Source organism: Panthera leo, chromosome B2, assembly GCF_018350215.1.
Source record: "Panthera leo isolate Ple1 chromosome B2, P.leo_Ple1_pat1.1, whole genome shotgun sequence".
NCBI classification, from domain to species: domain Eukaryota; kingdom Metazoa; phylum Chordata; class Mammalia; order Carnivora; family Felidae; genus Panthera; species Panthera leo.
In genome coordinates this window covers 13,474,299-13,493,674 of record NC_056683.1, presented here as the reverse complement: position 1 = coordinate 13,493,674, position 19,376 = coordinate 13,474,299, and the positions used below count along the sequence as shown (strand labels likewise).

Genomic DNA, 19,376 nt, shown 5'->3' with positions numbered 1-19,376 from the left:
AGCCCAGTAGAGTGAATGTTGCAGGCCCCCAGAAGGGCAGGGGGGGTGGAATCAGGGGCTTGAGTAGTAGGTCAGGGGCAGTGTACTCCTTTAGGATGTCCCCTCTGAAGGGGAGATTTTTGAGCGGAGACAGGGAAGAAGTGACCATAAAAAGTAACAGGCCTGCAGGGTTCCTGTCATTGGATGATGAGAAGAAGCCAGCATAAAGGAGAAGAACGTTCCAGATGGAGAGAGCAGTCTCAGGGAAGCAAGATCCCTTGGGTTATTTTCCTCTGTCTTAGGGCATTTATTTATTTATATAGAATGACCTTTTGGGATCAGAGCAGTAAGTTGCCTTTCATCTCAGCATATTCTTTTCTTCCCCTTTGGGGACATTTTAGCTTAAATCGGATTCACCCCAGCAGGGCTGAGTTTTGTTATGACTGAATTGGCATGGGGCTCTTGGAGCCAAAAGCTTCTGGAGAAGAAGCCTCCCAGATGGCCTTGCCTGTGACAAGGCTGGGCCTCACTTCCCACTTAGATGCAGCGTGCTGTGATCGAGAAAACTCAGAACCGAGGACCCTGTGCTTGGCTTTTGGTCTTGTTGGTCCTGCCTCCCAAGCTGTGTGTGGCTGCTCAGTTGGTTGATCTGTGTAGTGAGGGTGATCTTTGCAAGATCCTTGCAAAAATTAAAGCCTTTAGCTTAGCTAAGTTTACTCATTTTGACAGAGAGCAAGGGAGAGAGGAGCAGAGAGTGGGGGGGCGGGGGGAGATAGCAGATCTGAAGCAGGCTCTGTGTTGAGAGCAGACAGCCTGATGCAGGGCTCGAACTCACAAACCGTGAGTGAGATCATGATCTGAGCTGAAGACAGGTGCTTAACTGTCTGAGCCACCCAGGCGCCCCAAAGCCTTTAGCTTTTACCATTTGTCTCAAACACCGAACAAATAGCAGCCCCTATCCGTATTCTCTGAACTTGCTGTCTGAATTTTTTAGTCCATTACTTCATGTATACACATTCGCATCATGGAAGGGAAGCAGCAGTGATGGGGTGGTTTGACCTGAGACCACTTCTCTTCCCTCACCCCAGCGGCCCCCAGCCCGTGAGTTTAACACACTGTAAGTAAAACGGGACTATATATATTCATCTATAAGTACATTTATTCAGGTCTTCCTTCGTTGGTTTAAGTTGGTTTAATCTGTTTAACTTGGCTGGCTGCAGCGTCTGATTTAATTGGTTTCATTGACTTAAGGATATACCTAGGATTCTAGAACGAAGCCTTCTAGAAAGGAAGAAAACTCCTTCCTTTAAAAAAAATTTTTTTTTCAAAATGTTTGTTTTTGAGAGGGAGAGAGAAAGGGAGACACAGAACCATGAGATCGTGACCTGAGCCAAAGTCGGACGCTCCACTGACTAAGCCAGTTGGGCGCCCCAAGAAAACTCCTTCCTTAATCAGTTAATAAAACACAAACGTGGAAGTGCATCCTGCTTTAGTTTATCCTTCTGTGGTTTGGATGAGGGACAAACCCCTCTGCAATTCTCTGTATTCTGGCATTTCTGTGTATCACCATTGGGCTGCCTGCCTAAAGGCCTAATTAGGAGCCCAGAGGCTTAGGAGACCCAGAATTCTGGATTCCCCTTGCCCCCTGGACTCCATATTCTCTTCCACCCCCATGAGGACCCTGAACCATCTTAGTTCAAACAGTATCTTCATTCTCAGGCATTTTCACTGTGGGAATGAAAAGGATGATGCATGTTTCTGGGCAAAATGTCAGCTGATGGAAGGGGGCGGGCACACCAGCTGGCTTGCTGAGGTCTTTGGTAGGAGTCACGTCTGGCCTGCCCCCCCCCGCACCCTTATGCCCCCAACCTCTCTAGGTGCAGATATTCTGGTTCTTTAGCACATCTGGGGGACCCCCCCCCATCCCCCATTTTTACTGATTTAAAATCACATACACTCACTTCCCTGGATCGGGCATTTTAGGATGGAGTCACCTGTCTGTCCCTTAACATAGTGAGCTCACCCCATGGATTTTGCCTCTGAATTGTATCCTCCAGACTCCGTTGTTGTGCGGGGCCAGCAAAGCCAAGCCAACGTGTCTGTAATCCTCCTGGGACTGTGCAGGATGAGAAGCCAGACCGCAGACCTGCACTTTTTACAAAACAAAGATGCTTTGGGCTGCCCCTTAAAAAAAATTGTATATATTATCTATATGATATAGATAATATATATAGATAACATATAATTGTATATTAATATATATTTTAATATATTTAATAATATAATGTATAATTATATAATATATAATAATGATATATATTATATATAATATATAATAATAAGATATATTATATATATAATATATCATATATGTTATACAAAATTGGTTTGTCTCCCTCCTCTGTCTTTGCTTTCATCTGAGTCTCAGAAATACTTAATCACTTGGGAGCTTGGCTTATTCCTCTGAGGGATAATTTATTTGACTTTTTTTTTTTTTTTTTTTTTTTTAATCTGTTAACTGCTGTATTTTTCATGGTCTCACTGAGAAAGTCATCAGGCAGAAAGTGCTTTATTTGAACGATGGCGGGAGCAGTTTATCGTTAAGGTCCTGAAATTATAAAATACTTCACCGCGTCCTGCTCTTGCCCTACGCGCCTTGTCCGTGTTTGCATGTTGGATTTTCATTAGGTCTGCACTACCTTGTGACATTTGTTGTTGCTGACTTTAAAAAAAAAAGGGGGGGGGCAATCAACAGCATCCTGCGTGCACGCAGGAGGCGGTATTTCCGTGACCTTTCTCTCATGTCCAGAGTGTGAGTTGTGTCCATTTAGATGAAGAGGTACACGTTAATACAATTGCCAGTATAGAAAAAACAAACAAAAAAAAAACCCTTTTCAGGTGGAATAAGATGAACTGGGTTTTTTCTTTGAACAGGGAGGAAAAGTTGCCAGAAGAGCTGGCTAGCTGCGTTGGGGTCAGCGTACCCTGCATTGTGGGCTTCTGGCTTGTTGGAATGTGCTAGTTGTTGGCAACCTGGCCCATCCTCTGATGCCCACGCTGCTGGCTGTGGGTGCTGCTACATGGGCCCTGCGAGTTGAATACAGAAATTGAGGATGAGCAGTGAGAGACTTTCAGTTACACTGCTTGTATATCTGTAGAATTTGATAATAAATTTGAGCCCAGTTGCCTTATTATTATTTTCTTTATAATTTTCTTTTTAACCCCAACCCAGTCCTATTATAAAAATACCTTTCAGTAGGGGCGCCTGGGTGGCTCAGTCGGTTAAGCTTCCGACTCTTGGTTTTGGCTCAGGTCAGATATCACAGTTCGCGAGTTCAAGCCCCACACCGGGCTCTGTGCGGAGAGCGAGGAGCCTGCTTGGGATTCTCTCTCTCCCTCTCTCTGCCCCTCCCCCACTTGTGCTCCCTAGCTATCAAAATGAATAAACTTAAAACACACACACACACACACACACACACACACACACACACACACACACACACAAAACCATTTACAACCAATAAAAAAGCTAAAGGGGGAAAAAGTCACCGAACTCACAACTTTGATCCTCCCCACAGTCTGAGAGGCACCACTGTGGTCTCTCCACCCCGCATCTGGTCCTTAAGCTTCAGCATCCCCATCGAGGGACCCTCCCCTGGGCTTAGTGCTCACCCTTGCACACGCTTTTGGTGTGTCACGTCTTAAATACAGGCAGTCGGTTGGTTACAAAAAAGCTTCCTTCTCTATAACCAGGGGACGGTGGTGTTGCCCTATTTTCTTAACCATTTTAGTCTTTGGGGAATTTTCATTACACGTGTTGGGCTTTCTGCTGATGGCTTGTTTGTGGGGCTGTTTCATGTTGGTTACTCCTGGGTTCTCAGCTGTTTTGATTAGCCTTGATGTCTGTAGGTTTCACGGACTGAAGGTTGCCCAGTAAGTAAAGAGTGGTCGCACCCTCTCCCTCTGGATCAAATGTCAGTCGTTACTGGGAACGCCATCTATACATCTGGTGGTGTTTCTCACGGGTTTGGGAAGGGAGGCCAGAGTAGAGACTCATCAGTACACAAGGTGGTTGAAATTTTTTTTGGCAAAGTAAGAAACCATGGTGTGTGTGTGTACGTGTATTTTGCTGGACTATTTTGTTAAATACCAGAGTGTTGATTTAACATGGGAAGGTATTGTGAGCATCGCTAGGTTAGTAGACTACAATTATTACTATTTTTTAAATTTATTTTTTTACTAAAAAGGTTTTTGTTTTTTTCTTTTAATAAGTTCATTCATTTTTGAGAGGGAGAAACAGAGAGTGAGCGGGGAAGGGGCAGAGAGAGAGGGAGACACAGAATCCGAAGCAGGCTCCAGGCTCCAAGCTGTCAGCACACAGCCCGACGCGGGGCTCAAACTCATGAACCGCGAGGTCATGACCTGAGGTGAGGCCAGACGCTTAACCAACTGAGCCACCCGGGTGCCCCAATTATTACTATTTTATGTAACTTCAACAATAAGTAAAGGAAGATTTATTTGTGCTTTACTAATATGCCTGGATTCTTTTTGTTGTTCTCCAAGCAGCCTTTGTGGGGAGGGGTGCATTTTCAGTTCCACACAGTGATTGATTCTGATTTGGATTCTGATCCATCCCTGTGCCATTGGGCTGCTTTTTGGTCTCTTCTGTTGTTTTGGGTTTTTTTGGGAGGGGGAGGGTGGTCTTTCTGTCCCCCCACCCCCACTGCCCCTCAAATCCTGTTTCTTGAGCATTTCTCTGAGCAGGGCTGGCTAGTTGGTCTAAGCAGTACACAAGCAGGTTCTTGCTCTAGCTGATGCCTGGCACTCCCCATTGTGAACTGGTATCTCTACAATGAAGGATGCGCTCGTATGAGGAAATTTGTGATAAATGTCAGGTTAGTTACACATAAAATAAAAATATGGCCATTTTCATGCGTGGAGGCAAGCAAATTAACAATTAACTGGTGCCTACAGTGTTAGGAAGGAAGTAAAGGAGGCTTTCCAAGACTCATTAGAATTCACATGCTAGAAGGAGTATCTTTCTTGCATGTAAGATTTTGTAAATGAAAGATGCCTAGTCAGGAGATACGTGCTGTGATTTGTAGACACCATGGATGAACTAGGGATCAGTATCTCCGTAGGACTGTGTCGGGAAGAGGCCTGACACGTAGATTAAGGCCAGTTTTTGGAATCCCTGAGAAGTTAGGACTTACCTATCGGCAGAGGGTGCCCAGAATTTGTTGGTGTTTCAGAGGGACTAGAGAAATATTTTTTTTTTCCTGCATTACAAGCGTCCATTAATGTAACGAATTGACATGGCTGGATTGGGGTCTGAAGAGATTGGGGGCGGGGAGACCGCGCTCTGAGGGTGTGAGACGGGATCAGTGGTGCGCAGGCAGGTGCTGGGGGGCTGGCTGGGTGCAAATAAGGGCACAATATGAAGGTAATCGTGTATGTGTGATTGTATCATGTTTAAGCATACAAGGCTTGCTTGATACATCATGTGGCAAGATGGCTTTGCGATTCTCTCGTTACTCTGGGCTTAATTTAAAACTACAAAGCCATTCATTAATCCCGTGTCCTCAAATGCCGCCTACGATGTTGGAAATACCCAGGCACACACGTGGTTTGTGCACTGGCAGGCATGTTCTTGTACACGTACACACTCATGGCACCCATTTTATACCCGTGTATAACACCTAGCCTTTTAACCAAATTTATTGCCCTTTACGGCGATCCTGTGGTTTATGAGAAGGTGAGAGATACAGAGGCTCAATTAGGAAGAGTTTGCTTGAATTAGGGTCCTTTTTTCCCCCCTTTCGTGTCTTGACTTACTGCCGCACGTAGATCTGTATCCTCCGATCGCTGCCTAATTCATTTTTAATTTTCCTTTGCTTCTCCAGGCCCAGGCTGCAAGCACAGAGGAAGTTTGCTCAGTCTCAGCCGAACAGTCCCAGCACAACCCCGGTGAAAATCGTGGAGCCGTTGCTGCCCCCTCCAGCTACTCAAATTTCTGACCTCTCTAAAAGGAAGCCCAAGACAGAAGATTTTCTTACCTTTCTCTGCCTTCGAGGTGAGACCGGGTTCCCCGTCGGGCAGGAAGGAGCACCCACTGCAACAAAGAGGAAGACCCTGTTCTGAGCAGTAGATGTTAGCTGGGGTCAGCGTCGTAGACAGCTCGCTGGCCTGCTTTTGGTGGTCAGTTTGAAGTGACATGTGCCTTGAGTCTTCACATTTCTCCTTCTGTCTTCATTGATTTGACTCTTAAGTCCCCTTTCTTGGCTTCTCAACACCGTCTCCTAGTTGGTCTTTTCCAGCTGTAATGTTACAGCCTGACTTTTCCGGATCCCCCTTTCCAGAACCCCCGCCATTCCACCACACGCGTGCTTTGCCAACATGGCGTTTTGTTCTGTGACTGTTTTTTGTTTTTTGTTTTTTTTTTCTTGGGGTGTCTTGAGTGGAGATAGTCTCCTTTGGTCATATTTTGTAAAGTCCGCCACAGGCCACATTGACTGAGGTTCACACTTTTCCACCCTACTCCTTTGGGAAGAATCCTACCAGTATTTTCCAAGTACAGTTGACCCTTGAATAGCATGGGCCCACTTCTCCATGGTGTTTTTGTGTTTGTTTTTTTCCTTTGTTGTTTTTGTGTTTTTTGCAGTAAATACAGTACCGTAGTGTAAGTATATTTGGTCTTATGATTTTGTTAATAACGTTCTTTTCCCCAGCTTCCTTTCCTATAAGACCACAAGATAAAATGCATACAGCATAGAAAATATGTGTTAATGGCCTATTTACACTATAGGAAAGTCTTTCGCTCAGCAGTGGGCTATTAGTAGCTAAGGTTTTGGGGGAGTCCTAAGTTCTACACGGGTTCCTACCGTGTTAGTGGGTTGATGCCCCAAGCTAACCTGCACATTGTTCGTCGTCAACTGAACGTAAAGGTGACAATCATGGCCCAAATATGTGGATTAACAGAGTGCAAGGTTGAGGATAAAATTTCATAATGAAGGATGAGTTGGGATTTACATGGCCTTCTTTGGGAAAGAGGTCACTGCAGGAACTGACTTCATTGGTGAAGAACATAGAAGGTTGCTTGGGAGCTTCGGGAACTTCTTAGGGCCTTGGTAGCTGCAGAGGAGTGTGTGATTAGAAAGCCATGATTATGGAGATTTTTTGATGAGGTTACTTGACAGGCGCCAGGAGGACGTGGTCTTTGCTGTTGGTCATTTGGTGGAGGTAGGGCTTATGGTTCAGGGTTATGTACTTAAAAACTAGTGTTTTTTGAAATAAGTTACAGCAAGATTTAAGTATAGTAGAATTTTTTCTTAAACTGTGTGAGAATTTCTACCTTGTACCCCCTCACTCCTTAACACATTAGTGCATATTTTCTGAAAATAAGGACATTTGCAGTGATCCATTATTACCATTTAATCTTCCAGGCCCTCCTCCCTGATGGCTTCAAGTGCCCTTAGAGAGGGGAGGATCCTGGTCCCAGCTGAGCATTGTCTTTAATTGTTGCCCGCTTACTCTGGATCAGGTCCTCAGCCTGTGCTTCGTGACCTTGACTCTTGAAGATTATAGGCTGGTTATTTTGTAGAATGGCCCTGCTCCGTTCCTGTGGTCTGGGGTCTCCTCATTAGATTTGCGTTTTGCGTTTCTGGCACGAATGTCCCAAAAGTGATGCTTCTCCTTGCATCCTGTCGAGTGGTACCAATTCTGGAAGGTCTATCCTTTCACAGTAATCACTCGATAAAGGTGGGTTTGTCAGGCTTCTCCGCAGTGAAGTGATCTCTTCCGCCCTTGTAATTTTTGTTTTGTTGGGAGGTTCTCTGGAGGTCCATATTCCATTTCTCCTCAAACACTGTTTCGTTTGTTTCACCTGTGTGGACTCATTTCTTTAAAAAAAAAAAAAAAAAAAAAAAAAAAAAAAAAAAAAAAATTTTTTTTTTTTTTTTTTTTTTTTTTTTTTTAATGTTTATTTAGTTTTGAGAGAGAGGCAGAGTGAGAGGGGGAGACACAGAACCCGAAGCAGGCTCCAGCCTCTGAGCTGTGAGCACAGAGCCCGACGCGGGGCTCGAACTCCCGAAACATGAGATCATGACCTGAGCTAACCTGTCAGACGCTCAACTGACTGAGCCACCCCGGTGCCTCATTTCTAATTTCATTCACAGTGTCCTTATCTATTACTTTTCAAAAAAAATATTTGAGTCTTTATTCAAAGATTAAAACTTTTTTTTTTTTTTTTTAAGTACAGTCTACCCTCTACAACATCAGGCTCACAAGCCCAAGACTGAGTTGCATGTTCTGACTGAGCCAGCCAGGTGTCCTTCTATTACTATTTTTTTGTTTATTATGAGAGAGAGAGAGAGGAAGAATCCCAAGCAGGGATGTGGGGCTTGAACTCAGAAACTAGGAGATCATGATCTGAGCTGAAGTTGGACACTCAACCGACAGAGCCACATGGGCGCCCTGCCATGGCTTCATATTTACTCAAGGAAGGATCCACTGGTCTTGTTCCATTACGATGTCTGAAAATGGCTCTGTTGAGAATTGAATTTAGTTATGCAAGTTTTTACTGTGGAGTAGGTGTGACTCATTTTGAGAGAGGAATTTGTGCCATGCATACCTATATGTGCATTACTTACAAAAATACCTTCTGTGGTTTGGGAGATTTGGAGAAGGACCTTGCTTGCTTGGAGAGGCCTGCTGTAATTGCTTAAGTAAATTGCATCTGGGGAAAACTTACCCATTACCCAGCTTTGACGTTTCAAGGCTCTAGATAAAAGAGAACCATGTCTCTTTATAGCCACAATTTACTTTGCGTTCTCAGATGGAACAAAAGGTTTCGATAAATGAAATCTAGGAGTTATTTAAAACAATTTGGGGAAAAATGCTCTGAAACCTTGGAAATTTATTCCTGTGTTTTTGAGCCAGGCAATCAAATAGGTTTTCTTATTTGTTTTTAGCTGATAAACAGTAAGAGTTTGACACGTAGTATTGCCGTCTTCTCTTTGTCTTAACAGTTTTTCGACATGAGGTATTAAAAGGCTGAGTCTTCTTTAGCTTTATATTTAAAAAAAAAAAAATCCTGTTTTTGTGAAGTCAGATGTGCTTTTACCTGAATTGGCTCCAAAATCCCCAAATAATAGGTGATTCCTATATGGTACCTTCATAGTCCTGGAAGTGGGGTGTATCATTAATTAGCTCGAGCAATTAATTGCCTATTAAACTTCTTATTTTGAAGCAGACAAGGGTCAAATAGATGATCTCTGCTGTGGTGGTACTTCAGTAATTTTCTTAATATTTGAAATGAAGAAAAATACGATGGTGAACTTTCTTTGGTCATGAAAGTAATCGATGTTTCTCTAGGGAATATCAACAGAAAAGATGGGGAAGGTAAAAGAGTAAATCCAAAATACCCTCCCTTCTGGTCTCCCAGAGACAACCCCTGGTCACCACGTCTCTGATGAAAATATGACTGAGCCTTCCGTGTGCATATATGATCTGTGCGTCCCCACCTCTGTGAACCCAACCTCTCTCCCAAAGGAAATGCGTTTGATTGTTATTGGCGCCGTCTGGTTTTCCTCCCTAAACATATCCCATAAATACCGGTTCTATTTTGTGGGCGCCTCCTCATTTATCAGATGCCTTGTGTACATTTAGACGTATTTCTGACTTTCTGGTATCAGCTGCTGCTGATGCATATCCGCGGTGAAGCTTTGCCTGGGCTCACGTTCTGTTCAGGAGTCGGCATTCAGGGATGTGATGCACATTCGAATACCTGCATTCTAATTCCCTCTTCTTGGGTGCGGATTCCAAACCACAGAGACGGAGCCCCATAGTCCAGGTCCTCGTAGAGCGTCCCCATTTACCTCATCAGCCTGTGGGTGACGGCGGGCACTGGTAGGGGTAAAACTCAGCCTTAAGCTCATTATTCATACGGAAGAATGTCTGGCTGCAGAAGTAACGAAGGAGTCCAATCAAAGACCTGGAAGTGATGTTTGTTGCCGAGGATTACAGGTCCTCCTTTTCTCTAGTCCCCTATTATTACCTGTGATCATATCGGTGCTAATTTAGAAGCTGGAAGAGAATAAATCTCGAGCCAGGGAGGGGCAGAGAGAGAGGCAGACGCAGAATCAGAAGCAGGCTCACGGTGCCGGACGCCAGGCTCGAACCCATGAACTGCAAGATCATGAGCTGAAGCTTAACCGACTGAGCCACCCAGGCGCCCCGCGAATGGAGGTCTGTAAGCCTCATTGTTGGTTATTTATTCAGGATGTCCAGTGAGCCTGAGATCCTGCCTTCTCCCCACACCTCCATCAGGTATTTTCAACAAAAACCTTAGGATAGAGATTCCACCCCCCCCCCCCCCCCATTAATACTACTAGGATTAGTGTCTATATGTAAACATCCTTGCCAGTTATTCAGGGTTAAAAATGCTTTAGCAATTTACAAAAATCAGAGACCTTTCAGCTAAGTTCAGCAAGGCTCTGTCCTTTCCTATTTAAGATCATGACCTAAAATTTCAAAAGGAAAAACAGGGAATGAACAGTGCAGTGGGGCCTGAAGTGTTTGCCTGCAGTGTATTTATCTTTAAATAGCTGCTTTGAAGGGGGTCCACACGTCTCCTGCCGGAGGCATAATTAGTATCTTTCACTGGTAAACCCGGGGAAGGGGGGATGGGGGTATGTGTCGTGTGCTGAGGTACGATCGCTGTTATTTCCTGTCAGCGGTCTCGTTATTCTTGATGAGTTGGGTCGTCTTCTCTTTGTTCTGACTATGATTATTAACAGATTAAAAAGCTTAACACCGGAGAGCCACGGCAGGTTAAATGATTCCCTTATTTACATTTTTCTCTTTATGGGGCACTGCAAACAAGGGGGGTTCCCAAAGGGGATTCCTGGAACATATACACACACACCTACACGGTTCTCCTGACCGTGGGTGGTGTCCCAGCGGAGCGTCACAGGCCTGCCGGGTGGAGAGAGCTTTTTTTCAGGGGGGAATTCCTGGGTGAGGAACCACACTGTCAGCCATTGTGAAGCGGTGCTTTCTGCTTGTGGACCTGCCTGCCTTTTGTTTCCAGAATCTTAGAGCATCTTCAGTGATCAGCTGTCATTCAATTGCTAATTAATTCAGCAAGCCTCTGTCGAACTCTTTTTATATGCTAGACACCTAGAAAACAGAGGTTAGAGACAGGAAAGCATAGACACATACAATAAGAAGACCTTGTACCCCAAATGGCACCCTGCCCAAGGCTGCCCGGGATGGCTGCTCTAAGGAAGTAACACTTGCTCAGGCTTTGTGGAAGGGAGAGGGGGCCAGCTTCTGCCAAGGCGTGGATTGGTACAGGAGTTTGGTGCTTGGGAGGCCCCAAGTTAAAGCAAGAAAGTGGGACGTGTCAAGGTCAGCTGGCCTCGTGTTAGACAAGCCGAGAAGCTGACGAGATGATTGACTTTACCTGGGCCCTTTAGGAAGATGATCCTGGTGGCTCAGTAGAAGAAGGCTTGAGGCCGCAGAAAGCCTCCCCACCCCCCACCTTCCCGTGGGGAGGTTATTGAGGCATCCAGGCACAGCCCTGGCGAATTTGAGATCTCTGGCAGGTGACTTAATCTGCTCTAAGCCCGTTTCTTCATTTGTAGCATGGGTAGATTGTGTCTGTAGCACAGAGTTGTTGTGGACTCAGAAACTACAGCTAGTGGGTGTTAAACAGGCCCAGCTGATGCCCATGGTGGCCATCCCGGGAGATTTAATTTCCTGAAGAGAAGAAGGCAGGAGTTGAGATTTAGGAAGGGACATTCTGAAAGACCAGCAGAGTAGACAAGACTGCAGGTAGCCCATTGCGGGCCTTACTGACCGGGAGCTCGTAAGTTGATGGAGTACTGGCTTTGGCTATTGGGGACGAGATGTTAAGTAGGGCACATGCAAAAGCCTGGGGCGGCTTAGAGGTCACAGCATGAAAGGGGCTTAACCCGCTAGAAAGCAATTAAGTAATCCTCCAGCTGCAAGGAACACTTAAGTGCTAATAACGAACTGAACTTCGGGAGCAGAATGGGAATGCTTTACGCAGTATGCGATCTTTGGGGAGGAAGCCACACTGTCACAGTGGTGCACACCTTTTCTTGAAGGTTCCTTCAGAGACGTGTTGCATCGTAGTTTTTGAGAGAAAAATGGGATCCGAAACGGTATTCTCCTTGCCTTGAGGGTTTCAGTGGCTACCCTCTCTTTTCTGCAAATCAAACCAGCCTCCTATGCTTGGTTTTCCAGAAGAGTCCGTGTCACATGGCTGAATTCTGCTGAGCAAGCAATTTATTTGCCAGGATAGTTTATCAGGCTAGTTAGGAAGAAATATGAAACCCTGGAATTCTTAAGCGCGGAGGATTGGGGGGGGGGCGGTGGGAGGGGGGGAAAGGATGGATCCCTTTTAATTGCTCTGTGACCTTGATCAGTTGTTAAGATTCCAAGACATTTTGTTCAGAGGACTGGCCGAGCTCCAGGCCAGCTGGCCTCTGACCAGGCTTTGCCCTCCCTGGAGATAAAGCATGCTTCACGTTTTCCCAGCCAGTGGCTGTTGGCACGGATTCAGTAGCGTTCCTCACAGTCATTTCTGGCCTTCTCTGTAATTTCTAGAGATCCCCTTAGTATTTCCTGTCCTTTCCGAAATCGATTTAGAGAAGGTAGATGGGGGTAAAAGTAAGGACAGCCCTATTTTGTTTGCTGAGCACCTTGCTGGCTGCCGAGGTGTCATTGTTCTGATACCACTGAAGTCCTCAGTACTATTCACCTTAAAAATAAAACTCTGTTCCCGTACCAGCAAAAATGGGCTTCTTTGGGAATAGCAGGGAATTGGAGTTCCGACGTACAAGCAAACCATAGGCAAACCCATCAAAGAAGAAGAAGGCTTTACGGAGGAGGAAGTTGGGGAAGGGGTTATTTCAAAAGAAAAGTCCATTGGAGAAAAGCATGTGTGCAGCGTGGTGATCATTTCTCAGGGCTGAGTTGCAGGGGGTATGGATTTCTTCCAGGAGACGGGATGGACATCCTTCCCTGTTGGGGCCCGTAATTGATGACTTTCTCCTGTTGCCATTCTGTCGGGGCCTGTAATTGACGCTTCTTTCTGTAATTTACATCGATGGTACCTCTCCCCTTTCTAGCGTCCCAACTCTAATGAGGTTTCCCTTTATTAATTTTCACAGTGTGCATGTCCCCCAGGCAAGGTGACCCTTCAGTGTTCAGTGTTAGGATTTGTGGATGCTTTGCATGATGGAGAGAGAGACTTTGCGGTTGGAATAGTGGCTGTGTGACCTTGATAAAGCTACTTTTCTGACTTGTTTGCACTTCCAAACTTGATGAGTAGAAGTTATGTACCATCGAGCCCATCATAGCTGCCATATGGTGTGATTGGTGTGTTCATTTGAGGTAGAGCTAGAGAGACCTAATTGCATTTGATGGGATGTGTATTTGTGTGTGTTTTAAGCCGCGTGTATAAATAACAAACCTGGGAAAGGCTGTAAGGGGGAGGATTCCAGCTGTTAATTAAAAGTTGGCTTCTCCTGTTGCTACTATGGGCAGGTCGGCAAGAGTTGACAGTTGTTGGGAGCGAAAGTGGTTCTCACTGCTAGGAGTCCGTCCTGTTAGGACTCTGGCAGGTGGGACAGGTGCCCTAACTTTGGGGAATTTCCCAGGTGCCCACGGGCTGTAACAGAGGAGGAGTGTCCTGGGAAAGACCAGACCAGCCAGGCGGTGAGGAGGTCGGTGCTTCTTCCCTGTTCTTAGAAGACTTTCACATGGCTGAAGGTTTCGAGCTCTCACTCAACATTCTCCCTGAACTCCCAGTTCCAGAAATCCTCTGGCTTGTTGAGTCCACTTTGCACATCTGCACCCCCATAGCTTGTTATCCACCTGCTTGCTCCCCCCATTTGGGAAAGCAGATAGGAAAGAAACTGCTTTTGCTCTTACCTACGTAAAGTTACAGGACCGTCTGATCTTTACAGTTCTGAGTTTTTGTCCCCGAAGCCACACATTAACCTAGCATCCACTTGGGTGGGAGCTGCTTACAGTGCATTGGCGTATGTTACCTCGTTCCCTTTGGGGTTATCACGCTTGTTCCAACTGAAGACCTCCTCCTCCTCCCCGTACAGACAAGAAAACTGAGTCTCACAACCAATGAGCGCGTGACCGCCGAGCTGACGCTTCATCCTAGATTTTTGGATTCCGTGTAGGGTCTTTGCCAGTGAATTGGATTTGCACAGGTCACAAGGAAGAGCAGACCTAGGACGGGCATCAGGTGTAGGCAGCTCCAAACCCCTTTAGGAATTAGGGGTTCCCTTTGAATTTGGCCCGTGCCCTGCTGAATGTATCCCTGGTAGTGCCAGAAATGACTTAAGCTGAACGTTTTAAAATTTTACCATAATTTTAATTACCTTTCCTTTAGGACCAGTGATGTTAATTTTCTACTGATCTGATAGAGATAAATCATTTAAGACATGTGGATCTCTTTAAATTTTTTTTTTTTTAATGTTTATTTATTTCTGAGACACAGAGAGACAGAGCATGAGTGGGGGAGGGTCAGAGAGAGAGGGAGACACAGAATCCGAGCAGGCTCCAGACCCCTAGCTGTCAGCACAGAGCCCGACACGGGGCTCGAACTCACAGACTGCAAGATCATGACCTGAGCTGAAGCCGGACGCTCAACTGACTGAGCCACCCAGGCGCCCCACGTGGATCTCTTTAAAAAGAAAATCACGCAGGGCGCCTGGGGTGGATTTAGAGTCCAACTTCAGCTTAGGTGGTGGTCTTGAGTTTTGTGAGTTCAAGCCCTGCATCCCATCAGTGCAGAGCCTCCTTCTGATTCTCCCTCTCCCTCCCCCTCCCCTCCCCCTCTCTCCCCCCCCTCTGTCTTCTCTCTCTCTCTCTCTCTCTCTCTCTCTCTCTCTCTGTGCCCCTCCCCTGCTTGTGCTCTCTCAAATGAACATTAAAAAAATACATATTTTAAATAGCACACGGAGTAGTTGTATATGGTGAGTCATCTTCAGGCACATGACAGTGGATGAGGTTTGGGAACTCTGGTAAGTAAGTTCTTCGCTGGTGAATTATAAAGGCTGACCTGGAAGGGACCAAGCAACATTGCCATTCACTGTTTTCTAGCTGTTCCACATCCTTCGTGTTTACCTGTGGGGGGATGAGGGCAGACCTCTGCTCTGTTTGGCGTGCTAGTGGCCAGAATAGTGCCTTGGACATACACGGATGAATGAACCAAGGCAGTCACAACTGCCTTTTTCTGTGACTCTCCCATGTCGACGATCGGAGCTTTTCTTCTCACTCAGGAAATCAGTAAATAATTACCCCTCTACCCCCACCCCCCCGCGGTGCCTACCAGTTTACTCTGAAGTTTTGTTTTAAAATTGCATAACGACAGTAGGGGCCGGCTGCTTTTCATATTCTGTGTGTGTAGCCTAAAGATCAATCGTGGAAATGCCAACTCGGTGGGCCAGGCGGGTTTATTAGGTCAAGCTACGGAATTGGACTCCCCAGCTAACAGTGTGCAGGGAATCCCTTTAGGGTCTTTCCAAAATAGAACTGAGCTATGTTTAGCTTGTTAAGATAACTGGTCGGGGGAGGGAAGATAATGGGAAGGAGGGCTTGTTATGTGTACATGATTATGATTCATGGAGAAGAATCCAATTTTATAGAAACCACAGCCCAAATTAGAGAAAGCAAGCTTTTGGATTAAAATGATTTCTGTTGTGGTTGTAACATACCACAGTTTGATTTTTGTCCAGATGAAAACATTTGGTTTTCACTTCAGTAAATATTGTGGAGACATTGCCAGCTAATTCTGAAAAAGTAATGAAATACGGCTTTGGCAAAGTGCACATGCATTCTGTACTCCCGAATCCACTTATCTGATCCAAGTTCAGATTTTTTCCCACATTTGCTAATGCACTTGAATAATCAGAAGAGAAAATCTGCCTGTAATTCTAGTAGAAAACTGTATCCCCTCAATACACTTTTATCATCTATGGGGTAGAAAAGAACTCTTCCTTCTTTACTCCTCCCCAAATACACCCCCCCCCAAACACATTCCTTAAGTCTTTTGAAACATTCACCTTTCATTGATGACCCCTTTAGAACTACAGTTTGTAGGGGAGGCAGGATGTAGTTCTGTGTGGGAAGTCAGCCTCTCTGCCTTGTGGTGAATGGCGTTAATGGCGTGAATGGCGTTAAGGTCGTGAATGAATGGCGCTTGTCCCTTGACTTGGGGAGACCACCCTGGGAGCACCAGGGCAGAGCTCAGACTGAGGGCCGCTGAGCCCTTTCTGTGAGACCCCTTGTATTTCCTGTCTTTGCTGGTGTTTTGCAGCAGGTGAGCCTTGCTGTGGAAAGGGAAGATCTCTTTGGCAAAGTTCTTTGGTGTTGTGAGACCACCGGGCCCTCTCTCCCTGATGTTTGCAGTCCTGTAATACCTGTTTTCCCGAATGCTAGACCCACAGGGAGCTTTTCCAGAGTCTGCCTCATTGACAGTTGGAGTAAAGAATTTTCTCTCATAAATTGTCTAGAGATGAATCTTATTTCTAAAGGTTTTTTTTTTTTAATTTTTTTTTAATGTTTATTTATTTTTGAGAGAGACAGAGACAGAATGTGAGTGGGCTAGGGGCAGAGAGAGAGGGAGACACAGAATCCGAAGCAGGCTCCAGGCTCTGAGCTGTCAGCACAGAGCCCGACGCGGGGCTCGAACTCACGAGCTGTGAGATCATGACCTGAGCCGAAGTCAGATGCTTAACCGACTGAGCCACCCAGGTGCCCCTAAAGGTTTTGTTTTTTAAAAAAAAATTGGTTTTAATGTTTATTGTGTGTGTGTGCGCACACGTGAGAGAGAGAGAGAGAGAGAGAGAGAGAGAGAATATCCAAAGCAGGCTCCAGGCTCTGAGCTGTCAGCACAGAGCTCCCCACTGGGGCTTGAACCCACGAACTGCAGGGTCATGACCTGAGCCAGAAAAGTCGGACGCTTAATCCACTGAGCCACCCAGGTGCCTCGAGGCGAAGCTTATTTCTAATGTACCAGGATCTATAAGCTGCATGCTATTTTTGATGAAAACTATTTTGACGAAAAACATACGTACTCTTCTATTTTCGAATACTGCTTTCACTTTCTGTGGACGCTGGGTCAATATGATGACGTAAAACACCCGTTCACCCATGTTTATACTGAGGAATGTGGGGTAATTTCCACTAGTGATAAATAACCCAGACCGCCGTGTGCTTTTAGGGTTTTAAACTTCCCTTTCTTTCATCTTTTCCTGTGTCTTAAGAGATTCCTCTTTCTCTAAATTGATTGGTAAATTAGATAATCGAGCTTGAATCTAGGCTAAGAAGAAATAAATGTGCTCTATGTGAATGCCTTTTAACTAGTTGTGGTTCCTGACACGCTTGGTATTTCCTTTTATGGATTTTAGCTGTTCTCCAGGTATTTGCATATAGCTGTGTTTCTCTGTCGCCTTGATTATTTTCACTTGAGCATAAAATAATAGGATGCCTTTTTTTTTTTTTTTTTTTTTTTTTTTTAAATAACCGGTTTTGTCTCTGTGAGACTCAAAGCTCCTTTTGCTTTTTGCCCGGGTTCTGGTTTCTCCTGATCGGAATGCTAGCTTTCCAGATGGACATGCCAGCAGGGACTTCGAGGACGTACGTAGCCACATGGCGACAGAGTGTCACATTCTGTTGGATGCAGCGTCCTGCGCTCGCTTCGGTTTGACTGCAGACTTCGTGAAGTGGAAGGTGATGAGGGTACCCAGGAAAATTCTGGAGGTCTGTTCCTTCTGGGGCGGAAGCTCACGGTTCACGAGGTGGCTTCTGGTAGACAGGTTGTTGCGGGCTGGCAGTGGCTTTGTGAACGCAGGCTAAACGACAGCAGGGCCATACCCAGGGGGAGACGGGTTGTTTGCAGTGAGTGGCGAGAGTTGGTGCAAGGCGAGGACGTAAACTTAAGGACATCCCCGCCTTGCCTCTTTGAGGATGCTTTCTTTATCTTTGGGTCCAGACCAGTGGGTCAGTCATCTGACCAGAACCACAGTCCCCTCTCAGTGTGAGGGAGATCTGCGTTTCTCCCTGTGCCCCAGAACGTAGGGCAGATCGGCTCGTTCCGCAGCTGACGGTGGAGCCCCCTCCCTCAGGACTTGGTGGCGGTCTGAGTTTCCGTCTGAGGGTGTCCCTCAGAGACGGCCCATCCCGGTTCTTCGCATCTTACACGTCCCTGTGTTAGCCTCTGACTCTCTTCTAGAATATCTAAGAGGTTACGACAGTGTGTTTGCTTGCTGAGAAGCTGTTAGAACGGATGCATGCAAAAGCTTTTGTGGAAGCTGTTACCCTGTGAGCTTTTCTTCTGGGAATATTGACGGAACTTGGATGCTTTTTAGCCATTCTCTCCACTTTGGTTCTTTGGAACATAAGGTTCACCCCATTCTCTCAAAATCATGAGTATAAGGAATGGGATAGTGCATTCGTGATGCTTATCCAAGGCAGGAGCTTTTAAAAACCCATACCAGAGGGCCGCCTGGGTGGCTCAGTCAGTTAAGTGTCTGAGTCTTGATTTCAGCTCAGGTCACGATCTCACGGTTCACGAGTTGGAGCCCTGAGTCGGACTCTGCGCTGACATTGTGGAGCCTGCGTGGGATTCTCCTCTCCTCCCCTCCCCTCAATAAACTAATAATAAAACACACCCAAAATAAATAAACTTAAAAAAGCCTCTACAGATTCCGTTAAAGTGGAAGTTAATTCCTTTTCATATGTTGCACCTGGATTTCAGCTGATTCTATTTGAAATATAGACCATTTTTCTCAGTCTTAATCCCTCCCCTTTTTTTGTTTTTGTTTTTAAAGATGACCTCCCATTAGCCTTGGTTGCAGAGTTCACTGCCTTTCCTGCTGAGAGGAGACTGGGGAAGGCTGGAGGGGCAGCTGCCACCCCCTGCCCCCAGCACATCCCTTCCCCTGCTGCCCCCCTGGCTGGCCGCTGCGTCCTCGGGTTGCCGTGTGCTCTCCACACACGCCTGTTCTTCTCTGTGCTGGTCCGCGTGTCCCAAGATGGAGCCCAGGGAGGCTCTTCGTTAGAAGAAATCAGACCTGGGTCTTTTAATCCGGAAGGAATTTGAAGAGATGACCCACCCATACGTCACATATGTGCCAGGATGAGTTAGAGCCCATGGGAAAATCCATCCATCTCTGTCTCATGAGTGCTGAAATACAGTTAGCCCAGCGTTTTCTAAAGTATACCTGAGCAGTTAGACTTGGGAACAGGGATCCACCAGCACTGGTTGTTTGACTGTACCTCGCCTACCCTGTGCACAGCCTGACTGCAGACCTCCCGAGTTGGAAACGGGAGAGTGCTGTCCCCTT

General features: G+C 45.9%; 1 protein-coding gene across 6 annotated transcripts in view; it reads left to right on the top strand.

The window, feature by feature from the left end:
• JARID2 (jumonji and AT-rich interaction domain containing 2) overlaps window positions 1-19,376 on the top strand; it is a 272,435-nt gene that overhangs the window by 191,431 nt on the left and 61,628 nt on the right. For all 6 annotated transcript variants that reach the window (XM_042937861.1, XM_042937859.1, XM_042937863.1 and 3 more), the window contains one exon: window positions 5,883-6,052. In XM_042937861.1, the coding sequence (XP_042793795.1) occupies window positions 5,883-6,052 (170 nt within the window). The remainder of the gene's footprint in view (window positions 1-5,882; window positions 6,053-19,376) is intronic.